This window comes from Cetorhinus maximus, chromosome 20, assembly GCF_964194155.1.
Source record: "Cetorhinus maximus chromosome 20, sCetMax3.hap1.1, whole genome shotgun sequence".
Lineage (NCBI taxonomy): Eukaryota > Metazoa > Chordata > Chondrichthyes > Lamniformes > Cetorhinidae > Cetorhinus > Cetorhinus maximus.
In genome coordinates this window covers 21,478,633-21,501,757 of record NC_135898.1, presented here as the reverse complement: position 1 = coordinate 21,501,757, position 23,125 = coordinate 21,478,633, and the positions used below count along the sequence as shown (strand labels likewise).

Here is a 23,125-nt window from a genome sequence, read left to right as displayed (position 1 = left end):
AGGTCAGGTGTTTCTCACGTGTCAGCGCAGACTCGATGGGCTGAAGGGCCTCTTCTGCACTGTGATTCTGAGTGGAATATAGATACAGTGAACGGGAGGGTAGTAACAGTGAGTGGAATATAGTTACAGTGAGTGGGAGGATAGTTACAGTGAGTGGAATATAGTTACAGTGAGTGGGAGGGTAGTTACAGTGAGTGGAATATAGTTAGTGAGTGGAATATAGATACAGTGAGTGGGAGGGTAGTTACAGTGAGTGGAATATAGTTACAGTGAGTGGGAGGGTAGTTACAGTGAGTGGAATATAGATACAGTGAGTGGGAGGGTAGTTACAGTGAGTGGAATATAGTTACAGTGAGTGGGAGGGTAGTTACAGTGAGTGGAATATAGTTACAGTGAGCAGGAGGGTAGTTACAGTGAGTGGAATATAGTTACAGTGAGTGGGAGGGTAGTTACAGTGAGTGGAATATAGTTACAGTGAGCAGGAGGGTAGTTACAGTGAGTGGAATATAGTTACAGTGAGTGGGAGGGTAGTTACAGTGAGTGGAATATAGTTATAGTGCACGGGAGGATAGCTACAGTGAGCGGCAGGGTAGTTAGAGTGAGTGGGAGGGTAGTTACAGTGAACAGGAGGGTAGTTACAGTGAGTGGGAGGGTAGTTACAGTGAACAGGAGCGTAGTTACAGTGAGCCGGAGGGTAGTTACAGTGAGCATATGATACAACTAAGCCTTCATGAGAGCTGCAATGCATCTATTTAATGTTTGCTGTTTCTGGTTTTATTTGTAGTATGAAAACCAGGCGAAGGTCATGGGCCACTGGGGCACCAGTGGGTTGCTGCAGCATCCGACATTCTCCGATGCGATGGGTAAAATCCGCCTGTCAAAAAAGGACTTCTATCCTCTAAAGGGCTGGCAGTGGGATGGAAAATGGACCATCGATCCTGAGCGGTGGTGAGTTTGCTTTGTGCCTTATTAGGCCTAGGGGAGGGGAAGGGTTCCAAAACGTTTTCACTGGCGTGAATTTTGGTTTAAAATTGAGAAACTCCAAATAAAGAAAGACTTGCGATTTTACAGCACCCTTCATAATTTCAGGACATCGCAACCACTTTATAGCTAATTAAATATTTTTAAAATTTACAATTGTAATGTAGGAAACGTGGCAGCCAAATTTGCACACAGCAAGCTCCCACAAAAAGCAATGCGGTAAATGACAGGATAATCTATTTTAGCAATGTTGGTTGAGGGATAAATTTTGGTCAGGACACCAAGGAGACCTCCATTGCTCTTCCTTAACTAGAGCCTTGGGTTCTCCTACTCCAGTACTGATCTTGGTTTAACATGTCATTCGAAAGATAGTACTTCTGACAGTGCTGCATTCTATAGTACTGGAGTGGGACTTGAACCCTTAACCTTCTGACTCGAGGAATGCATGCTATCCACTGAGCTACAGTTGACAATGCAATGGTCAAGCCTGCTTGTCCATTATGGAGCTGGTGATGGAGATGGGTGCTGAAAGCCTGTGCACCAGAGGAGTAAAGAACGATTGAGAGAGGGCAGCGAGTTCCATGTTCTTGAGGTTCTGGAAAAGAATGAGTTAGTGAGGGACTTAAAACAGAGAGAGTTGAGGATGATTCCCTTTGTTTGAGATGTCGCTGATGGCCTCTTACTGGTTTTCCCTCTTTTTAACAGCTTGTTGTTTGGCGCTGATGCAGGTCACAATGAATATACCGATGATGTTTTTGAAAACGAAACCTATTTGGCCGGAGGAGAATGGAGCCCAGCTTTGGAACAGTACACAGATATAGTGGGTATTTCACAACTCTGTCTTTGTAGAAATCAAATCGAAATGTGTTCAGCAGTTGAAAGTTGCACAGCGTGGAAATAGCACCATCAGGGTCCTCAGGAAGAGCCAAGAAGAAAGACTTGCACCATATAGGACTGGACTGGGTTCCAGTCCAGATCCCAGAGATAAAAGGACAGACTATCATAGAGTCATTCCAGCACAGAAAGAGGCCATTTGGCCCATTGAGTCTATGCTGTCTCTCTGTAGGTCAATCCAGACAGTCCCATTCCCCCGGACTACCCCTGTAACCCTGCAAGCTTATTCCTCAGGTGCCCATCCAATTTCCTTTTAAAATCATTCACCGTCTCCACTTGGACCACCCTCATAGGCAGCGAGTTCCACTCATTCCCACTCATGTAAAAATGTTCTTCCTCACATTCCCCCCACCCCGTATCTCTTGCCCAAAACTTTAAATCTGTGTTCCCCTAATCCTTGCACCATCAGCCAATGGGAACAGCTTCTCTTTGTCTACCTTTTCCAAACCTGTCAGAATCTTGTCCACCTCTATCAAATCTCCCCTCAATCTCCTTTGCTCCAAAGGGAACAACCCCAGCTTCTCCGACCCAACCTTGTAGCTAAAACCCCTCATCCCTGGAACCATTCTGGTAAATCCCCTCCGCACCCTCTCAAGGACCCTCACATTTCTTCCTTTAAATGACTAGAACTGGATCAGTTGTGGCCTTAACCAGAACTTTACAACATGGTGTCCACCATTTAATTTTTTTGTTGTGCTTTAGAAGTGTTATAGGAAGAAGCTTCAATTCTGCATCACTGTTTGGTTTCTTTTGTGTCTCTCAGAAAGGGAATAGACACATCCCGATGGAAGATATTGAATGTCCTGTTGGGTGGGAATGGAAGGAGGAATGGAGCCTGGACTTCTATCGGGCAGTAGATGAGCAAGGTAAGTTGGTACGCGCCATTGAATCTGACCAAACACATTTCTCTGTTGAACTATTAACTAGTCTTCATTCATTTACCTCTGAACCTTTCTGAATTATTGATGAACGCGGCTCTCTTTATGACAACCTCTCTTGCCTCTTTTTCTATCAGTGCCACAAAACTCGGTGATCCTCTGAGCTTCCCTCTCATTCCTCCAAAGCTGCCACTATCCATCCTTTGTCTGTTCTGTCCCTCTGCATACTAATTATCAGCCATGGCTCATTGCGTAGCACTCTGGCTGAAGATTGTCGGTTTGCATCTCATTTCATGCAGTTGAGCACAAGATCCAGGCTGGCACTCCACTGCAGTACTGAGGGAGTGCTGCACTGTGTCACAACTCACTGGATATAGTGCACTGTAATATCAAGCCTCACTGTTCCTCGAGCTGTGACAAATATGAAAAGCTTGACCAAACCACCAGATTGCCCCAATTCTACCTAACTGTTTAATTTAGGTTAACATAATATGAGCACCAGGTTTGTAAACTTAACAAGTAAATAACTATTTATTGAACAAATTGTCTTTAACTGGTGGCAAAAGAAAGAAATATGAACTGCTAACTTCTAAAATCCCTATATACACACACACACACACACACACACACACACACACAGCCACCCCGGAGTACAGTATTCAATGGGTTGATTGTGATCGATGTCTTCCAAATTCCTTTCAATTCTTATTTTTTTTTATTTTCATTCACGGGACGTGGGTGTCCCTGGCTCAGCCAGCATTTATTGCCCATCCCCAATTGCCCTTGTTCAGAGGCCGTTTAAGAGTCAGCCACATTGCTGTGGGTCTGGAGTCACTTGTAGGCCAGACCAGGTAAGGACAGCAGATTTCCTTCCCTAAAGGCCATTAGTGAACCAGATGGGTTTTTATGACAATCGGCAATGGTTTCACAGTCATCATTAGACTTTTTAATTCCAGATTTTTATTGGATTCAAATCCCACCATCTGCGTGGTGGGATTCAAACCCAGATCCTCAGAACATTACCCCTGGATTTCAGGCTTACCGGTCCAGTGACAATACCACTACGCCATTGCCTCCCCCTTGTTGACGCAAGGTGGTCTTCCAATACTTTCAGTATTTAGTTCACTGGTCGAGAACTTGCTTTTCAATGTCTTTAACAGTGGTTTTCCCCTTTTCCTTTTTACAGGGGTTGCCTCAGAGAGAGCAGGTTATAGAGATATGAGGAAAAGAGATTTTAGATGTTTTCTCTTTGCAAGCCAGGAGCTTTCTGCTGCATTGCTACCACACAAAACCCTGGTCACCTGGTCCGGAGCCAATTAAAATGCTGTTGCCAGGCAGCTCCCTTGGTCCAGGTCTCCTTTTCAGCACCATCCTGTCTTTCATGGCACACTCTGTTCCAGGACTGCAACACTTTATATATCTCTAATCCTGTTCCAGTGGACATTTCCTTTAAACTGCAGCCATTGTAATTCTAACCCACAATCCAACAGAAATAAAAAGATATGTTCCTTACAACTGTCAGAGGGTCAGTACTGAAAGAGTGCTGCACTGTCAGAAGGTCAGTACTGAGGGAGTGGTGCACTGTCAGAGGGACAATACTGAGGGAGTGCTGCACTGTTGAAAGGACAGTACTGAGGAAGCACTTCACTGCTGGAGGGGTAGCAATGAGGGAGTGCTGCCCTGTCAGTGTGGTGGTACTGAGGGAATGCTGCACAATCTGCGGTTCTGCATTGTAAGAGCAGGGCACTATTGGAGCGACTGCACTATAGAAGCATTACACTGTTGGGCAGTATTGAGGGACTACAGCACAGTCGGAGGTGGCACTTTTCAGACAAAGGGCCCATTTTCCCCCCTCAAGTGAATACAAAAGGTTCCATGGTACTATTTCACAGAAGAGCTGGGAGTTCTCCCCTGTGTCCTGGCCAATATTTATCCCTGAACCAACATCATGAAAATGGATTATCTGATCATTATCACATTGCTGTTTGTGAGACCTTGTTGTGTCCTACATTACAACAGTGACTGAACTTCAAAAGAACCTCACTGGCTATGAAGGGGGCATCCTAAGGTTGTGAAAGGTACTATAGAAATGCAAAGCTTTCTCTAAGTCTTTTTGCCTTATAAGTCATTCTCTCCCAGGATCTCCAGACTGTTTTTGCTCTTAATCCTTCTTAGTCGTGCCTTCCTCCCAAACTGCAGACTTTAATTACATCCAAGCTCGACACCAGGATCACTTTCCCGCCCCCCATCGATCCCACCTCCTGTTTGCTAATGTGCCACTACAGGAACCATGGCACCTCAGCTCCTGAGAGACGATTTGCTGAATATCATCGTAACATGTTTTCTGCTTCACTTGAAGGATGGGAGTATGGAAAAGCTGTCCCACCAGACAATACCCCAAAGCACTGGAACCCCACTGAGAAAGCCTACCACACGCATCGGCGGCGCCGGTGGATACGGAAACGCACCAGAAAGCCTGATAGGCAACGTCAAGTTAAGGTGTGGTATCACCAGCACTGGTGCTGGATTTCAAATCTTGCAGGCCGCATTAGTCACTGTGAACCAAAATTTTTCAGTGGGTTCTGGAGGTGGATTTTGGATTGTGGGGTCCTGTCTTTCGTTTGAAACATTAAACAAGGGCTCAGTCTGCTCTCTCAGGTGGATGCTATTCCAGCGCACTCCCACTGGTCTCCCACATTCCACACTCTGCTACCCGTGCCTTAACTTGCAGCAAGCTCCATTCCCTTATCAGCCCCTGTGCTCGCTGACCTACACTGGCTCCCAATCAAGCAACAACTTGAATTTTAAAATTCTCATCCTTGTTTTCAAATCCCTCCATGGCCCTGCTTCTCCCTATCTCTGTAATCTCCTCCAGCCCCACAACCCTCTGAGATATCTGCACTCCTCTAATTCTGGCCTCCTGTGATTTCCCAATTATAATCGCTCCACCATTGGTGGCTGTGTCTTCAGTGCTGCCTGGGCCCAAGCTCTGGAATTCCTTTCCTATGCCTCTCTGCCTCACTTTGCACCTTTAAGACATTCCTTAAAACCTACCTCTTTGATCAAGCTTTTGGCCATTTGACCTAATATCTCCTTATGTGGCTCGGGGTCATATTTTGTTTCATAATGTTCCTGTGAATGCACTAAATATAAGTTGCCATTGTAAATTCACTTCAGAAGTACTCTGTTGGTTGTTAAGTATTTCAGGACATCCTGAGGGATTTCCTTCAGGGGGGCGAGGCATTCTTCATCCCTTGAGCATATCTCCGGAACGTTTATACTTCTTCTCCAATGCTTGATTTACTGGCTTGTGAGTGCTCCCATGGTCTATTTTTCAATATTTTTAAGAGCATTACATCCAGTCCATGCTTTTTTTGGAAGTTAGGATGAGCGGACCTTCAGACGTACGCCAATATTTGCAATAGGTGACTTGCTCGAAAACCTTGAAACAACACTGTTGCAAACATTTCTGGGAGGAAAGCTTCAAAGATGCAACTTAACATTTTCTCCTTTTCCCAACATGTTGAGCAAGTCTTTAAACAAAATGACCTTGTCATGGTTTCTATAATATGATGCCTTTTTCTTCGCTCATTCTTGGCTTTATGTTTTTTTGTTTATTATCTCCATCTCTTTCTTTCTCATTTCACTTTTTTTGACTTTTCTCATCTTCATTTATTTCCTCCTTTATTGTTCATTTGGCTCCCTAGATGTTCTCTCTCTTTCAGCCCCAACCCCTCCCTCCAGAATCACCACAGGCTCTGCATTTCCACATTGGTTGTGTAGATGTTCATTACTAATCTCCTAACCAGGTCAATAAATTGTCTTCAGCTTTAGACAACAGTCCCTCTTATGTGGAACCTTATCACATGCCTCCTTGAAGTCCGTGTAAACTGCATCCAAAGCGATTCCCCTCTGTACTGCTTGAGTTACTTCCTTAAAAAATTCAGTTAGGTTCATTAGACATCATGTACCCTTGACAAGAGGAAGTCTTTTGGTGCAGTGGGTCCCTGCTTTTGAGCCAGAAGCTCTGGGTTCGAGACCTACCTCAGGCCTCGAAAGTCAAGGAAGTTGCTCAAACTTAATTTTGATTGCACTAACATCCACACGTACATGCGAGGCAAACAGGTCGATAATTTCCTGATTGAATTCTCTCTCTCACTCCCTTTCTCTCTCACTCTCTTTTTCTCTCTTGCTCTCTTTCTCTCTCTCTCGCTCTCTTTTTCTCTCTCTCTTTCTCTCTCTTCTCTTTCTCACTCACTCTCTTTCTCTCTCTCGCTTGCTCATTTTCCCTCACTCACTCTCTTTCACTTACTCGCTCACTCTCTTCCTCTCGCTCGCTTGCTCTCTTCCTCTCGCTCATGCTCTCTTTCTCTTTTCTCTTCCCTTTCTGAAGTAATGGCATTGCAGTTTTATCAAATAAAATTTGACACTGAACCACATAAGGGGATATTAGGACCAGAATCCGAAATCTCGTCAAAGAGGTGCATTTTAAAAAGCATCTTCAAGGAGGCAAGAGAGGCCGAGAGGGGTAGGGAGGGAATTCCAGAGCTTAGAGGCCTTGACAGCTGAAGGTAATTGGTGGAGCAATTAAACTTGGGGATGTGCAAGAGGATTGCCGAAATTAGAGAACTCGCAGCCAAGACTGTACATTCATATGGACCATAGGGACAGAACTAGAGTACTCGGTCCCTCAAACACTGGAACCTTCAATTCAACTGTGGGTGACCTGCACCTTAACTCCACTTAAACCGCCTTTGCTGCATATCTCTTTAGAGCCTTGCTTAACAAAAATCGATCGCACCTTCTGTCTTGAAAACTCAGGTTGTCCCTCAGCATCTGCAGCCTTTTGAGGTGGGGTTGGGGACAGAGAGTTCCCCAATTCCACTACCCACGTGTCAATGAAGTGCTTTCCAATTTTGATTCTGAATGACCTAGTCCTCATGTTAAGATTGCGCCTGCCCATTGTGAATTAAACCACCAGAGGAAATAGTTTCCCTGAACCTGTCTTGTTCCTGAAGCGGCTTTTGATTAAAACGGGGATTTGTAGAACAAATTGTGACCTTTTTATCTGCAAGAATTCTGAGTCGTGTACCAAAATAACCCCATGCGCACCTCGAAATGGAGGCCTTTTCAATTTGTGTCTGATGTTCCACAGAGAGAAGAGTTTGATCCTGAAGGCTGGGAATATGCCCCTCTATTTGGTTGGAAGTTTCATGTAAAACCGAGCAAGGGAGACACTTATCGGCGTAGGCGCTGGAGGAGAAGGATGATCCCGAGGGATCAACTAGGCCCAGCGGCCATCTTCAGACTGGAAGGCTCTTTGGTATGTACCACTGTTGGTAAAGGTCGCCTTCCAGTCAAACACTCAAGATATTTTCAAAAACATGATTATCTAAAGCTTTTCATCACGAAGAGTGAAGCAGATGCAGCAGCAGCAGCGGTTTAGTGTCTGACGCCAGTTCTAAAGGCATGATAACATCAACTGTGTTGTTAAACTAACTAATTCTCGATGCTATGATAGCACTACAATGCAGTGATTAGGTATAGATTCAGCACAGAAGGAAGCCATTCAGACCATCATGCATGTGTAGAGCTTTACTCTAACCCCGTGCTGTACCTGTCCTGGGTGTGTTTGATGGGGACAGCGGAGAGGGAGCTTTACTCTGTATCTAACCCCGTGCTGTACCTGTCCTGGGAGTGTTTGATGGGGACAGTGTAGAGGGAACTTTACTCTGTATCTAGCCCCGTGCTGTACCTGTCCTGGGAGCGTTTGATGGGACAGTGTAGAGGGAACTTTACTCTGTATCTAACCCGTGCTTACCTGCCCTGGAAATGTTTAGTGCCCTCACAGGCTGCCCAAAATGCAGAAGTATTTCAGTTCTCCAACACAAAATTTCCTTACTTGATGACTGCAGAATTGACGCAGAAAGGAGTGAAAGCGCACTGAAAATCTGAGCAGAGAAATGGTGCTTACTGAGTGTTCATAATGGCAGTGCTGTGTGTGATAGTGTACCTGCTCTCTTTCAGTGTCGGGAAAACAGTAATGAACAACTGGACGACCTTGAGCAACAAGAGAAGACACTTGGGCACCAAGACCTTTATGGGATGACTGCCCCCTTTGTATCTTGTATTCTGGACCGTAAGTTTAAAGTGGTCTATGAGAACAGTGACACTCTCACCTCAGGTTATGGGTTCAAGTCCCACTTCAGAGACTAGAGCACAGATATCTAGGCTGAGACTGCAGTGCGGTACTGAGGGACTGTCGCACTGCCTTTTGGATTAAATATTGACCCAAGGCCCCAACTAGCCCCTCAAGTGGTCGTAAAAGATCCCATGACACTATTTGAAGAAGAGCAGAGGAGTTACCTCCTCTGTCCTAACCAATATTTATCCAATCTTGAGGAATAGAAGCAGAGGAATGAAGAAGAATGATTTAAAAAAACAGGGTATTCAGTTCACATTTTAAGACCGGTGTTTAAGAGAAGAAAAGCTGAATTTTGCTGAAAAGAGAGATATGTTGGTGAAGCTTTTCATCTTGCATTCATCAGGACAAATGCAAGAATGCCAAATTTCAAACGATCACAACAATTTATACTGCAGGGGATAAGGGTGCTGATTGGTTGGCAAGTCAGCCCTGGAGAAAGCAATGGTCAATGCCATGGCTAATCGGAGTTGACTTGCCAACCAATCAGCCCCCCCTTTCTTCTGTGTTATAATTATTGAGATTGTTTGAAATTTGGCATTCTTGCATTTGTCTTGATGAGTGCAAGACAGAAAGCTTAGGCAATATGTCTCTTTTAGGAACATAAGATTTAGGAGCAGGAGAGGGTCATTTGGCCCTTCAAGTCTGCTCTGTCTCCTGTCTGGCCTCCATAACCTTAGACTCCTCTATCTATCAAAAACTTATCCCATTCAGCTTGGAATAAATTCGTTAACCCAGCCTGCACTGCTTTCCGGGGAAGAGAATTACATAGATTAATGACCCTCTGAGAGGAAATTTCTTCTCATCTCTATCTTGGAAGGAAGAACTCTTAATCAATATTTTTAAAACTCATCTTTGTTCAAACAGTGGCAATGCTTTGCAATATTCTACCCGGTTAACGTGGTGGGTTCAGAGGAATTGAGCCAGTCACGGTGTAGTTGCATCAGCAGTATTTAAAGTTTGCTGTTGGTATGTTAATCTCAGTAGTGTTTAAGGATTGACATGTTTGCACTGTGGTGAGCGATCCTCCTGACCAGCACTGTCATTTTCTCTTCCTCTGCACAGCACCCAATGCTTTCCAGTTTCGCGGCTACATCTACCAGGCGAGAGGTTTAGTTCCCACTGATAGCAGTAGCTCCGCAGGTTAGTACGTTGACAACAGATGCAGCTCTCGCATCAGTTTGAAGGCAGATGCACAGGGGGTGCGCTTGTATGGGGTGGGGTGGTAACTGTGCACATGAGTGTATACAGAAATGTGCGAACATGTTGTGTACAAGAGTGTGTCTGAAGTGGGGGAGTGGCAGCTGCAAAGGGAAGGAATTAAGTTATAGGGAGGGGAGGTGGTTTACTCTGTAACTAGCCCCATGTTGTACCTGTCCTGGGAGTGTTTAATGGGGACAGTATAGAGGGAGCTTTACTCTGTATCTAACCCTGTGCTGTACCAGTCCTGAGAGTGTTTGATGGGGATAATGTAGAGGGAACTTTACTCTGTATCTAACCCCACACCGTACCTGTCCTGGGTGTGTTTAATGAGGCTGTGGGATCCTGCACTCAGCCTGCTGTCAGTGAGTAAACAGAGCTCTGGCTCCTGATTTGAACTTAGCATGCCAATCCCAGGCACGTTGTGTACCGGGGTTTCATTAGCTGCAAGTTTCCTCACTTTTCCTGTGATATGCCGGGGACGCTAAAATCAGCCACGGTTCTCGCCCTTGGAGGCACCAGGAGGGGGTGGCATTAGCACACCATTCTGGGTGCAGACTGGATTTGATTCTGTGATACCTCCCGCAGCCAAACAGGGATGAATTTCCAGGTTTCTGCCCCAGTGGCGCATTGGACAGCGAGGAACCATTGGCACCGCAAACATCCAAATGAGGGCCAGGGGCATGGAGAGGGGAGAGAACACTTACCTTATCCCTAATGTGGGTCTCGGAATTTTGCTTACCCTTCCTTGAGGGTTGAACTGGAATTCTCCTCCTCTTGTTTCAGATCCTTACATCCAGGTATCCTTCCTGTACCAGAGCAAGCATACCGAGGTTATCAAAGGGACTGTGAATCCTACCTGGGACCAAACCCTGATTTTTGAGGAGATCGAAATCTATGGCAGCCTCAGGGAAATAGTTGAGATACCGCCTTTTGTCTTGCTGGAGTTGTTCGACAGTAATCGTGCTGTACGTTTCCTTGCCAAGATTTTTTTGAAAATTAAAATCCTATGCGTGATTCCATCTACTCGGTGGCCCGGTGTTATTTCCCCAGTCCCAATACGTGCAACTGAGGGCCTGCCCATTCATAAGGGAGGATATCCTGTGAAGGCACCCACAGTTAGCCAGCAGATACAATATTGTATAACAATGGGAAAGTTGCACCATGTGTTCTACCATGTGTTTCTGACATGTTCTCACCACTCGTGCATTTCAAGGTCATACATCTGTGCAATTTCATTTGCAGGTCATTCCCTGCTGATGGAAGTGGGCATTCTCCTGTTTGATGTCCCCTTAAAGAGGAATTTAAACCAATCTCAGAGCCTGGAATGCATGCCATGGATTATTGGTGGCTATAAATTTCAGTCTCAATGATTAAAGTGGAAGTGAGCGATCCACAGACGCGAAGAGGCCATTTGGCCCATTGTGCCTGTGCCAACCCATTGCCACAGCAATTTTCTTTCCATTATTTGTTCATGGGGTGTGAGCGTCGCTGCCAAGGCTGGCATTTAGTGCCCACTCCTAATTGCCCCTTGAGTGAGTGATGTTGAGCTGCCACCTTGAACTGCTGGCAGTCCCTTCGGTTGCTGTTCTGTAATGGTTTGACACAATTGAGTGGCTCACTCGGCCATTTCATTGTCAAGAGCCAACCCCATTAATGTGGGTCTGGAGTCACAAGTAGACCAGTCTGGGTAGATTTCCTCTCCTGAAGGACCAAATAGGTTTTTATGACAATCATGATCATTGTTAATGAGGCTAGTATTTTATTCCAGATTTATTCGTTAATTGAATTTAAATTATTTCAGTTGCCATGGTGAGATTTGAACTCATGTCTCTGCGTTATTGGTTCAGGCCCCTGGACACTCGTCCAGTAGCTTTACCACTATGCTACTGCCCGCTCCCAATCCTGATCTAATCCCCTGTCTGATGAAAACAAAAAACTACTGCGGATGCTGGAAATCCAAAACAAAAACAAAAACAGAATTACCTGGAAAAACTCAGCAAGTCTGGCAGCATCATTGGAGAAGAGAAGAGTTGACGTTTCGAGTCCAATGACCCTTCAACAGACTGAGTGTAGTTAGGAGAGAGGTGAAATATAAGCTGGTTTAGGGTGGGGTGTGGGGTGGGGGGAGAGAAGTTGAGGGTGGGGTGGTTGTAGGGATAAGCAAGCAGTGATAGGAGCAGAGAATCAAAAGATGTCACAGACAAAAGGATCAAAGAGGTGTTGAAGGTGGTGATATTATCTAAGAGAATGTGCTAATTAAGAATGGATGGCAGGACACTCAAGGTACAGCTCTAGTGGGGGTGGGGTGGAAAGATTGACAAGGTATTAGTTGTAGATTTAAAAATAATGGAAATAGGTGGGACAAGAAAAATCTATATAAATTATTGAAAAAAACAAAAGGGAGGGGGAAGAAACGGGGTGGGGATGGGGGGAGGGAGTTTAAGATCTAAAGTTGTTGAATTCAATATTCAGCCCGGAAGACTGTAAAGTGCCTAGTCGGAAGATGAGGTGCTGTTCCTCCAGTTTGCTTTGGGCTTCACTGGAACAATGCAGCAAGCCAAGGACAGACATATGGGCAAGAGAACAGGGTGGAGTGTTAAAATGGCAAGCGACAGGGAGGTTTGGGTCTTTCTTGCAGACAGACCGCAGGTGTTCTGCAAAGCGGTCGCCCAGTTTGCATTTGGTCTCTCCAATGTAGAGGAGACCGCATTGGGAGCAACGAATGCAGTAAACTAAGTTAGGGGAAATGCAAGTGAAATGCTGCTTCACTTGAAAGGAGTGTTTGGGCCCTTGGACGGTGAGGAGAGAGGAAGTGAAGGGGCAGGTGTTGCATCTTCTGCGTGGGCATGGGGAGGTGCCATAGGTGGGGGTTGAGAAGTAGGGGGTGATGGAGGAGTGGACCAGGATGTCCCGGAGGGAACGATCCCTACGGAATGCCACCAGGGGGGGTGAAGGGAAGATGTGTTTGGTGGTGGCATCATGCTGGAGTTGGCGGAAATGGCGGAGGATGATCCTTTGAATGTGGAGGCTGGTGGGGTGATAAGTGAGGACAAGGGGGACCCTATCATGTTTCTGGGAGGGAGGAGAAGGCGTGAGAGCGGATGCGCGGGAGATGGGCCGGACACGGTTGAGGGCCCTGTCAACGACCGTGGGTGGAAAACCTCGGTTAAAGAAGAAGGAGGACATGTCAGAGGAACTGTTTTTGAAGGTAGCGTCATCAGAACAGATGCGACGGAGGCGAAGGAACTGAGAGAATGGGATGGAGTCCTTACAGGAAGCGGGGTGTGAGGAGCTGTAGTCGAGGTAGCTGTGGGAGTCGGTAGGCTTGTAATGGATATTGGTGGACAGTCTATCATCAGAAATTGAGACAGAGAGGTCAAGGAAGGGAAGAGAAGTGTCAGAGATGGACCATGTGAAAATGATGGAGGGGTGGAGATTGGAAGCAAAATTAATAAATTTTTCCAGGTCCCGACGAGAGCATGAAGCAGCACCGAAGTAATCATCGATGTACCGGAGAAAGAGTTGTGGGAGGGGGCCGGAGTAGGACTGGAACAAGGAATGTTCCACATACCCCATAAAGGGACAGGCATAGCTAGGGCCCATGCGGGTACCCATAGCCACACCTTTTATTTGGAGGAAGTGAGAGGAGTTAAAGGAGAAATTGTTCAGTGTGAGAACAAGTTCAGCCAGACGGAGGAGAGTAGTGGTGGATGGGGATTGTTCGGGCCTCTGTTCAAGAAGCTAAGGGCCCTTAGACCATCCTGGTGGGGGATGGAGGTGTAGAGGGATTGGACGTCCATGGTGAAGAGGACTCGGTCTGCCAGGACAGTTCTGTTTGTGGATTTTGGGTAGGAGGTAGAAGCGGGCCGTCCGAGTATTCACTATACTCCCTGACCTTCCCCTCTCCGATGCTGAACGTTCAGTGCTCAGCAAAGGACTTAGTTTCATACCCTTACGCCCTCATCTCAATGAATTTCTGGCTCGGCACGATGCTGAACTCTTCTTCCGCCGTCTTCGTCTCCATGCTCACTTCTTTGGGCAGGAGTCCTCTCCCCGTTCAACGGATCCTTTTACCCACCTCCAATATTCTCCCTCCACCTGGACCCTCCCTCTGGTTTCTTACCTTCTCTTGATCTTTTCATTGAGAACTGTCGGCGTGACATTAGCCGTCTCAATTTCTCTGCTCCTCTCACCCATTCTAATCTGTCTGTCTCTGAGCTTGCTGCACTCCGTTCTCTCAGGTCCAACGCCAACATTGTCATCAAACCCGCTGACAAGGGTGGTGCTGTTGTTGTCTGGCGCACTGACCTCTACCTCGCGGAGGCTGAGCGTCAACTCGCAGACACTTCCTCCTACCTCTCCCTGGACCATGACCCCACCACTGAACATCAAGCCATTGTTTCCAGGACTGTCACTGACCTCATCTCCTCTGGAGATCTTCCTCCCACAGCTTCCAACCTGATAGTCGCCCAACCTCGGACGGCCCACTTCTACCTCCTACCCAAAATCCACAAACAGAACTGTCCTGGCAGACCGATCGTGTCAGCCTGTTCCTGCCCCACGGAACTCATTTCTCGTTATCTTGACTCCCTTCTCTCTCCCCTTGTCCAGTCCCTTCCCATCTACATCCGTGATTCCTCTGACACCTTACGTCACATCAACAATTTCCAGTTCCCTGGACCCAACCGCTTCCTCTTCACCATGGACGTCCAATCCCTCTACACCTCCATCCCCCACCAGGATGGTCTGAGGGCCCTTAGCTTCTTGAACAGAGGCCCGAACAATCCCCATCCACCACTACTCTCCTCCGTCTGGCTGAACTTGTTCTCACACTGAACAATTTCTCCTTTAACTCCTCTCACTTCCTCCAAATAAAAGGTGTGGCTATGGGTACCCGCATGGGCCCTAGCTATGCCTGTCCCTTTATGGGGTATGTGGAACATTCCTTGTTCCAGTCCTACTCCGGCCCCCTCCCACAACTCTTTCTCCGGTACATCGATGATTACTTCGGTGCTGCTTCATGCTCTCGTCGGGACCTGGAAAAATTTATTAATTTTGCTTCCAATCTCCACCCCTCCATCATTTTCACATGGTCCATCTCTGACACTTCTCTTCCCTTCCTTGACCTCTCTGTCTCAATTTCTGATGATAGACTGTCCACCAATATCCATTACAAGCCTACCGACTCCCACAGCTACCTCGACTACAGCTCCTCACACCCCGCTTCCTGTAAGGACTCCATCCCATTCTCTCAGTTCCTTCGCCTCCGTCGCATCTGTTCTGATGACGCTACCTTCAAAAACAGTTCCTCTGACATGTCCTCCTTCTTCTTTAACCGAGGTTTTCCACCCACGGTCGTTGACAGGGCCCTCAACCGTGTCCGGCCCATCTCCCGCGCATCCGCTCTCACGCCTTCTCCTCCCTCCCAGAAACATGATAGGGTCCCCCTTGTCCTCACTTATCACCCCACCAGCCTCCGCATTCAAAGGATCATCCTCCGCCATTTCCGCCAACTCCAGCATGATGCCACCACCAAACACATCTTCCCTTCACCCCCCCTGGTGGCATTCCGTAGGGATCGTTCCCTCCGGGACATCCTGGTCCACTCCTCCATCACCCCCTACTTCTCAACCCCCACCTATGGCACCTCCCCATGCCCACGCAGAAGATGCAACACCTGCCCCTTCACTTCCTCTCTCCTCACCGTCCAAGGGCCCAAACACTCCTTTCAAGTGAAGCAGCATTTCACTTGCATTTCCCCTAACTTAGTTTACTGCATTCGTTGCTCCCAATGCGGTCTCCTCTACATTGGAGAGACCAAACGCAAACTGGGCGACCGCTTTGCAGAACACCTGCAGTCTGTCTGCAAGAAAGACCCAAACCTCCCTGTCGCTTGCCATTTTAACACTCCACCCTGATCTCTTGCCCACGTGTCTGTCCTTGGCTTGCTGCATTGTTCCAGTGAAGCCCAAAGCAAACTGGAGGAACAGCACCTCATCTTCCGACTAGGCACTTTACAGTCTTCCGGGCTGAATATTGAATTCAACAACTTTAGATCTTAAACTCCCTCCCCCCATCCCCACCCCGTTTCTTCCCTCTCCCTTTTGTTTTTTTCAATAATTTATATAGATTTTTCTTGTCCCACCTATTTCCATTATTTTTAAATCTACAACTAATACCTTGTCAATCTTTCCACCCCACCCCCACTAGAGCTGTACCTTGAGTGTCCTGCCATCCATTCTTAATTAGCACATTCTCTTAGATAATATCACCACCTTCAACACCTCTTTGATCCTTTTGTCTGTGACATCCTTTGATTCTCTGCTCCTATCACTGCTTGCTTATCCCTACAACCACCCCACCCTCAACTTCTCTCCCCCCACCCCACACCCCACCCTAAACCAGCTTATATTTCACCCCTCTCCTAACTACACTCAGTTCTGTTGAAGGGTCATTGGACTCGAAACGTCAACTCTTCTCTTCTCCAACGATGCTGCCAGACCTGCTGAGTTTTTCCAAGTAATTCTGTTTTTTCCCCTGTCTGATGATTTGACTCAATCTGGCTGCCCACAGGAGATCGTGGAGATAATTGGTGCTTTGAATAAAGTGAAGATTGCCTCTCGGTGAGGAGATGTGCTGATGTTTCTCCACTGTTTTCCTAGAGCAAGCACGAGTATATGGGTGCTGCCCTGTGCTACCCGAGTGTGAAGCTGGATTCGACAACGCAGTACGTCTCCGTGCTACAGTGGCATCCGGTCTTTCAAGGACAGCGGTTCAGTGGCGAGCTTCTGGTGTCCTTTGAACTACTTATGAAACAGAGAGTAATAGATTTTTCTTACATCGTTAGAAATTCATGTATTGATTCACTTGATAGGTAGCTTGAAGGTTGCTCAAGCTATGTGGAGAGTTTGCCAGCACTGCGAGGATTTGCCTCAGCAGTCAGCGTTAAAAGGTGATTGGTTAGAGGTGTTCTGAATTATGAAGGGTTTTGAGTGAGTAAGTAAGGAGAAACTGTTTCCAGTGGCAGGAAGGTCAGCGATTTTAAGATTTAAGATATTTCTTATTGGCAAAAGAATCAGGGGGGAGAACATTTTTTTATGCAGTGAATACACTACCTGAAAGAACAGTGGAAGCAGATTCAGTCTTAACTTTCAAAAGGGAAGTGAATAATTACCTAAAAGAGAAAAGCTTGCTGGGCTACGGGGGAAAGGGCTCGGGGAGTGGGACTAATTGGACAGCACTTTCAGAGAGCTGGCAAAGGCACAATGGGCTGAATGGCCTCCTTCTGTGCTGTATGACTCTAGGTAATAAAGTGAAAGGATGGGTATTTTTCAATGTCACATCCTGGTTCGTGATCTGGCAGAGTAGCCTGACCAACAATGTGAACGGGACGAGAACATAAGAAATGGGAGCAGGAGTTGACCATTCGGCCCCTCGAGCCTGCTCCGCCATTCAATACAATCATGGCTGACCTTGAGCTTCAACTCCACTTTCCTAGCCGCTCCCCATATCCGTTAATTCCCTGGGAGACCAAAAACCTACCTATCCCAGCCTTAAGTGTATTCAACGATGGAGCATCCACAACCCTCTGGGGGTGAGAATTCCAAAGACTTGCAACCCTCTGAGTGAATAATTTCAGACTGTAATCCTTGCCTCCATTTTGTTTTCTTTCCTTTACTTGTTTCAATTTTTTTTTCTGTCAGCAGCGCACTTGCTCTCCACACATCTTTTGTTTCTTTGTTTCCTTTCTTGCCTCATCCCCATTCCCTTTGGCCCTGGCAGACTAACTCTGCTGTCTTCCACTCTACCACAGACCTTCCTTTCGTCCTTGTCCCACCAACCTCTTGCTGAAAACCTATTAACCTTTCTAACTTTATCCCGGCTCTGCTGAAAGGTCACAGACCCGGAACATGAACCTAGTTTCTCTCTCCACCGATGCTGCTTGACCTACTGAGTGTTTCCAGCACTTTACTGCTTCTATTTCAGACTTCCAGCATCTGCAGTATTCTGCCTCTCGCCAGGAAAAAGGATCGTGGTTTCCTCTGGGTGAGGACATGAGGCCATTCCCACAAACTAGGGATGGGAGAAAACTGGAGGGGGTGGCCCGGTTATGTTTGGAGGCAAGCATCTTAACGTCACTAGGAGAGGATAGTGTTACCGATGCTCAGAGACCAGTTGATCCAAGCAAAGCTGGAGCAGAGTGCAGCAGTTAGTAGGAACCAAAAGAGCGGAGGGAAGGTTTTAGACGTTGCAAAGGTAGCTCTTGTGAGATTATGATGTTGCATTTTTGTTTGCAATTGCACAGGACGAGGATCAGAATTTACCTCCACGGCCACCAATGAAAGATTCTGAAACGTACATGGTGCCACTGGGAGTGAGACCACAGCTGCAGATGACCACGATTGAGGTGAGGTATCCCGAGTATATATTCTCCTCCCACACCCTTCCCTCCCAGTCGCAGCTGAAGAAATCCCTCTGGAGCCCCCCTTTGCTACGAAATCTGGTCGCCATCACATTGCTGTTTGTGGGAGCTTGCTGTGCACAATTCGGCTGTCACACTTCCTCCATTGCAACAGTGGCTGCGTGTACTTCATTGGCTGCAAAGTGTTTGTGGAAGGCACCCGGTATAACACGAGTCTATCTCTTTCTCAGATTCTTGCCTGGGGATTGAGAAATATCAAAAACTACAACATGCTGAGGGTGACGAGCCCTAGCCTGGTGGTGGAGTGCAGCGGAGAGATGATCCAAACAGCACCCATCAAGAACTACAAGAAGAACCCAAATTTCTTGATCCCCATCTACTTCATCACAGTGGTTGGTTCAAATGTTAATTCTCCTGATATTCCCAGCCGCCTAATTTGGAGTCTTTGCCCTGTCCCCTGCAGTTGCTGCAATAGACGATGGATACTCCAGACTACATCATCTGAGCAACTGACCACAAGCTGGTTCACAGCGAGAGGTGTCATGTTGAACTGAAGTTTATCCTCAGCTGTCTCTAACATGGGCTTTCCAGCAGTGGTTGGGGGCAGGGGGGGATGAGTTCAATGGACAGTGATCAGGAGCAGGAACCATGGCTGATTTCCCCCACTCTCTCCAATCCAAGGGTCAGTGCACAGTGATCAGGAGCAGGAACCCTGGCTGATTCCTCCCTCTCTCTCTCTAATCCAGGGTTCTGTGGACAGTGATCAGGAGCAGGAACCCTGGCTGATTGCTCCTTCTCTCTCTAATCCAGGGTCAGTGGACAGTGATCAGGAGCAGGAACCCTGGCTGATTGCTCCTTCTCTCTCTAATCCAGGGGTCAGTGGACAGTGATCAGGAGCGGGAACCCTGGCTGATTGCTCCTTCTCTCTCTAATCCAGGGTCAGTGGACAGTGATCAGGAGCGGGAACCCTGGCTGATTGCTCCTTCTCTCTCTAATCCAGGGTCAGTGGACAGTGATCAAGAGCAGGAACCCTGGCTGATTGCTCCTTCTCTCTCTCATCCAGGGGTCAGTGGGCAGTGATCAGGAGCAGGAGCCCTGGTTGATTTCCCCTCTCTAACTCAGGGGTCTCTGAACTATGATTAGGAGCTACAGCCCTGTCTGGATTCTGCCCTCTCCCTAACCCAGGGGTCACTGGATGTGATCAGTAGCAGGATACCTGGATGATTCCCCCACTCTTTCTCTCTAACCCAAGGCTCTGTGGACAGTGGTCAGAAGCAGGAACCCTGGCTGATTCCCCCAACTCTTTCTAACACAGGGCTCAGTGAACAGGGATCAGGAACAGGAACCCTGGCTGAATCTCCTTTCTCTCTACCCCAGAGTCAGGGGACAGCGATCAGAAGCAGGAACCCTGGCTAGTTTCTCCCTCTCTCTAACCCAGAAGTTACTGGGCAGTGACCAGGAGCAGGAACCCTGGCTGATTCCCCCTCGCTAACACCCAGGGTGATCTAGCCACCTTCATGCCAGTATTCTTGCTGGTGGAAGGAGAGACTCTTAAAGGCTGTATATCGATTAGAGTTTTAATCGCTCCACCTTTGGCAACGCTGCCTTCAATTGCCTGGGTCTGTAGCTCTGGAATACCTACCCTAAACCTCTAGCCTCTCTCTCTTCTGTTAATATGCTCTTTAAAACCAACCTTTTTGAGTTGGATCCACCTGTCCTAATATTTCCTTATGTGGCTTGATGTCAAATTTCACCTGATAGCCCCCCTGGGAAGTATGTTTAACTAGGCTTAATGGCACAATGGGAATGTAAGCTCTTGACTTGACAAGAATTAACTGACAGGTAACTTTCTGCTTAGTTAAAAGAACATAAAAAAAGGTTTCCAGTTATTCCAATCCCTAAACTTTGCTTCTCAAGTGTTGTTGTTAATTCTCTGTCCTTTTTTCAGTCTTTTGTGGGATGTGGGTGTCGCTAGTAAGGCCAGCATTTGTCACCCATCCCTAATTGCCTCTGAACTGAGTGGCTTGCTCAGCCATTTTTGAGGGCAGTTAAGAGTCAACCACATTTCAGAGGGTCTGGAGTCACATGTAGGCCAGACTGGGCAAGGATGGCAGATTTCCCTCCCTGAAGGACATTTTTCATCAATGATAGCTACAGTCACCGTTACTGAGACTAGCTTTCAATTCAGGAGTTTTATTAATTCAGTTTAAATTCCAACAGCCGCAATGATGGGATTTGAACCCATGTCCCCAGTGTATTAGCCCTGAGCGTCTGGGTTATTAGTCCAGTGACATCACTACACCACCGTCCCCCCTTGAATTCAAGTCAAGCATCCTCACAGTTCCTGTGGTGACAAATGAGAGAACCTGCTTGCCTTGTGATTGTCATTAGTTGTTTTATGTGATACTGTGATTTATGATCATCACCTTGCCTCAGTTTCTACCTGTAGATGCTTCCTACAGCCCTCCCATTGTGCTGAAGGTGCTAGATTTTCGAGCGTTCGGATACAAGCCAGTGGTGGGGCAGACGACGGTGAAATCCCTCAGCCAGTTCATGTGCGACCCTTTCGCTGGCTTGGCTGAAGCTGAAGGTAACCAGCAGATACTTAACAAATTTGCGTTTATGCTTTATGTCTGTCACACATCCTGCCCCTTCTGAGTTCTGATGAAAGGTCACTTGACTGGAAACATTAACTCTGTCTCTCTCCGCAGATGCTGCCAGAACTGCTGAGCTTGACCAGCACTTTTGTTTTTATTTCAGATTTCCAGCATCTGCAGTATTTTGATTTTGTATTAAACCTTATCACAGACCTTCCTTTTTGTTCTTTACTCCACCCCCTTCCCCTTTTCCTGCCTCTGTACTTACTTAAACCTCTTAACTCTTCCCAGTTCTGATGAAAGGTCATTGACCTGAAACGTTAGGTCTGTTCCTCTCTCTGCAGACCTGGCCTAATGAGTATCTCCAGCGCTTTCGGCTTTTGCATACAAACTAAATGTTTGCCGCCTCCCCTTGTCAATCTCAAGCCACTGACTCCGATTGGTTACGGTCCTCAAAGGAAAGTCAGCTGTGACTCAGTGGGTGTAACACTCTTGCCTCTGAATCGCAAGGCTCCTGGTTCATCCCATTCCAGGGCTTGAGTGCAAAAATCAAATTAACACTCCAGTGCAGCACTGAGAGGGAGCTGCACTAGAGTGTCAGCTTTGATTTTTGCACTGAGGGAGTGCTGCACTGTCAGAGGTGCCATCTTTCGGATGAAACATTAAACTTAGTCCTTGGGTGGGTGTGAAAGAATCCGTGGTACTATTTCGAAGAAGAGCACGGAATTTATCCCTGGTGTCCTACCTTGATCAACATTACAAAAGACGAATTATCTGGTCATCATCACATTGCTGTTTGTGGGAGCTTGCTGTGCGAACATTAGCTGCTGTGTTTTCTACATTACCACGGCGACTATATTTCCAAAGTACTTCATTGGCTGTAAAGCACTTTGAGGGCTCCTGAGGTTGTGAAAGCCAATTCATAAATGCGTGTATTCTTTTCTTTTTATAACCTTTTCAAAGAATTTAGCATCGTAACTAGAATCATAGAATGGTTACAGCACTGAAAGAGGCCGCTCAGCCTGTCATGTCGGTTGCCAGCATTCTGCAAGAGCAAATCACTTAGACCCACTCCTCTGCCTGTTCCCCATTGCCCTGCAAAAAAACTTTTTGAGGAATGAATGCGTTTTGCATCTGCAAGACCGAAACCCACAAAATAACCTTGGAGATACCTTGTCTTACACAGTGTGACTGTATTATATGCTGCACTACAGAACTGAAAGGTTATAACTATCAGGAAAGGCTGAACAGGCTGGGCTCTTTTCTCTAGGAAAGAGAAGACCAAGGGATGACCTGAGAGAGATCTTTAAAATGATGAAGGGGTTTGGTAGGGTAGACATAGAGAACATGTTTCCACTTGTGGGGGAGACTAGAACTAGGGGCTACAAATAAGAACATAAGAACTAGGAGCAGGAGTAGGCAATTCAGCCCCTCGAGCCTGCCCCGCCATTCATTACGATCATGGCTGATCTCATTTTGGCCTCAACTCCAATTTCCCGCCCTCTCCCCATAACCTTTCGACCCATTACTTATTAAAAATCTGTCTATCTCCTCCTTAAATTTATTCAGCGTCCCGGCATCCACTGCACTCTGAGGTAGTGAATTCCACAGATTCACGACCCTTTGAGAAAAGTAATTCCCCCTCATCTCCGATTTAAGTCTACCACCCCTTAGCCTAAAACTATGGTCTCTCATTCTAGAATGCCCCAGAAGGGGAAAAATCTGCTCCACGCCTACTTTGTCTATCCCCTTTAGCGTCTTATATACCTCAATTAGATCTCCTCTTATCCTCCTAAACTCTAGCAAGTATAGGCCTAAACTGCTCAATCTCTCCTCATAAGACAAGCCCCGCATCTCTGGAATCAATCTAGTGATCCTCCTCTGAACCACCTCCAGTGCAACTACATCCTTCCTCAAGTAAGGGGACCAAAACTGTGCACAGTACTCC

At 46.8% G+C, this 23,125-nt stretch overlaps 1 protein-coding gene across 1 annotated transcript in view; it reads left to right on the top strand.

Annotated features, from left to right (window-relative positions):
* The window catches only part of LOC144694755 (myoferlin-like), a 143,929-nt gene that overhangs the window by 81,792 nt on the left and 39,012 nt on the right, over positions 1-23,125 (top strand). Inside the window, exons 20-31 of the mRNA XM_078565328.1 lie at positions 785-948; positions 1,687-1,801; positions 2,639-2,741; positions 5,113-5,252; positions 7,909-8,076; positions 8,781-8,892; positions 10,021-10,098; positions 10,942-11,123; positions 16,821-16,979; positions 18,464-18,565; positions 18,811-18,972; positions 21,017-21,170. Of these exons, the coding sequence (XP_078421454.1) occupies positions 785-948; positions 1,687-1,801; positions 2,639-2,741; positions 5,113-5,252; positions 7,909-8,076; positions 8,781-8,892; positions 10,021-10,098; positions 10,942-11,123; positions 16,821-16,979; positions 18,464-18,565; positions 18,811-18,972; positions 21,017-21,170 (1,639 nt within the window). The remainder of the gene's footprint in view (positions 1-784; positions 949-1,686; positions 1,802-2,638; positions 2,742-5,112; positions 5,253-7,908; positions 8,077-8,780; positions 8,893-10,020; positions 10,099-10,941; positions 11,124-16,820; positions 16,980-18,463; positions 18,566-18,810; positions 18,973-21,016; positions 21,171-23,125) is intronic.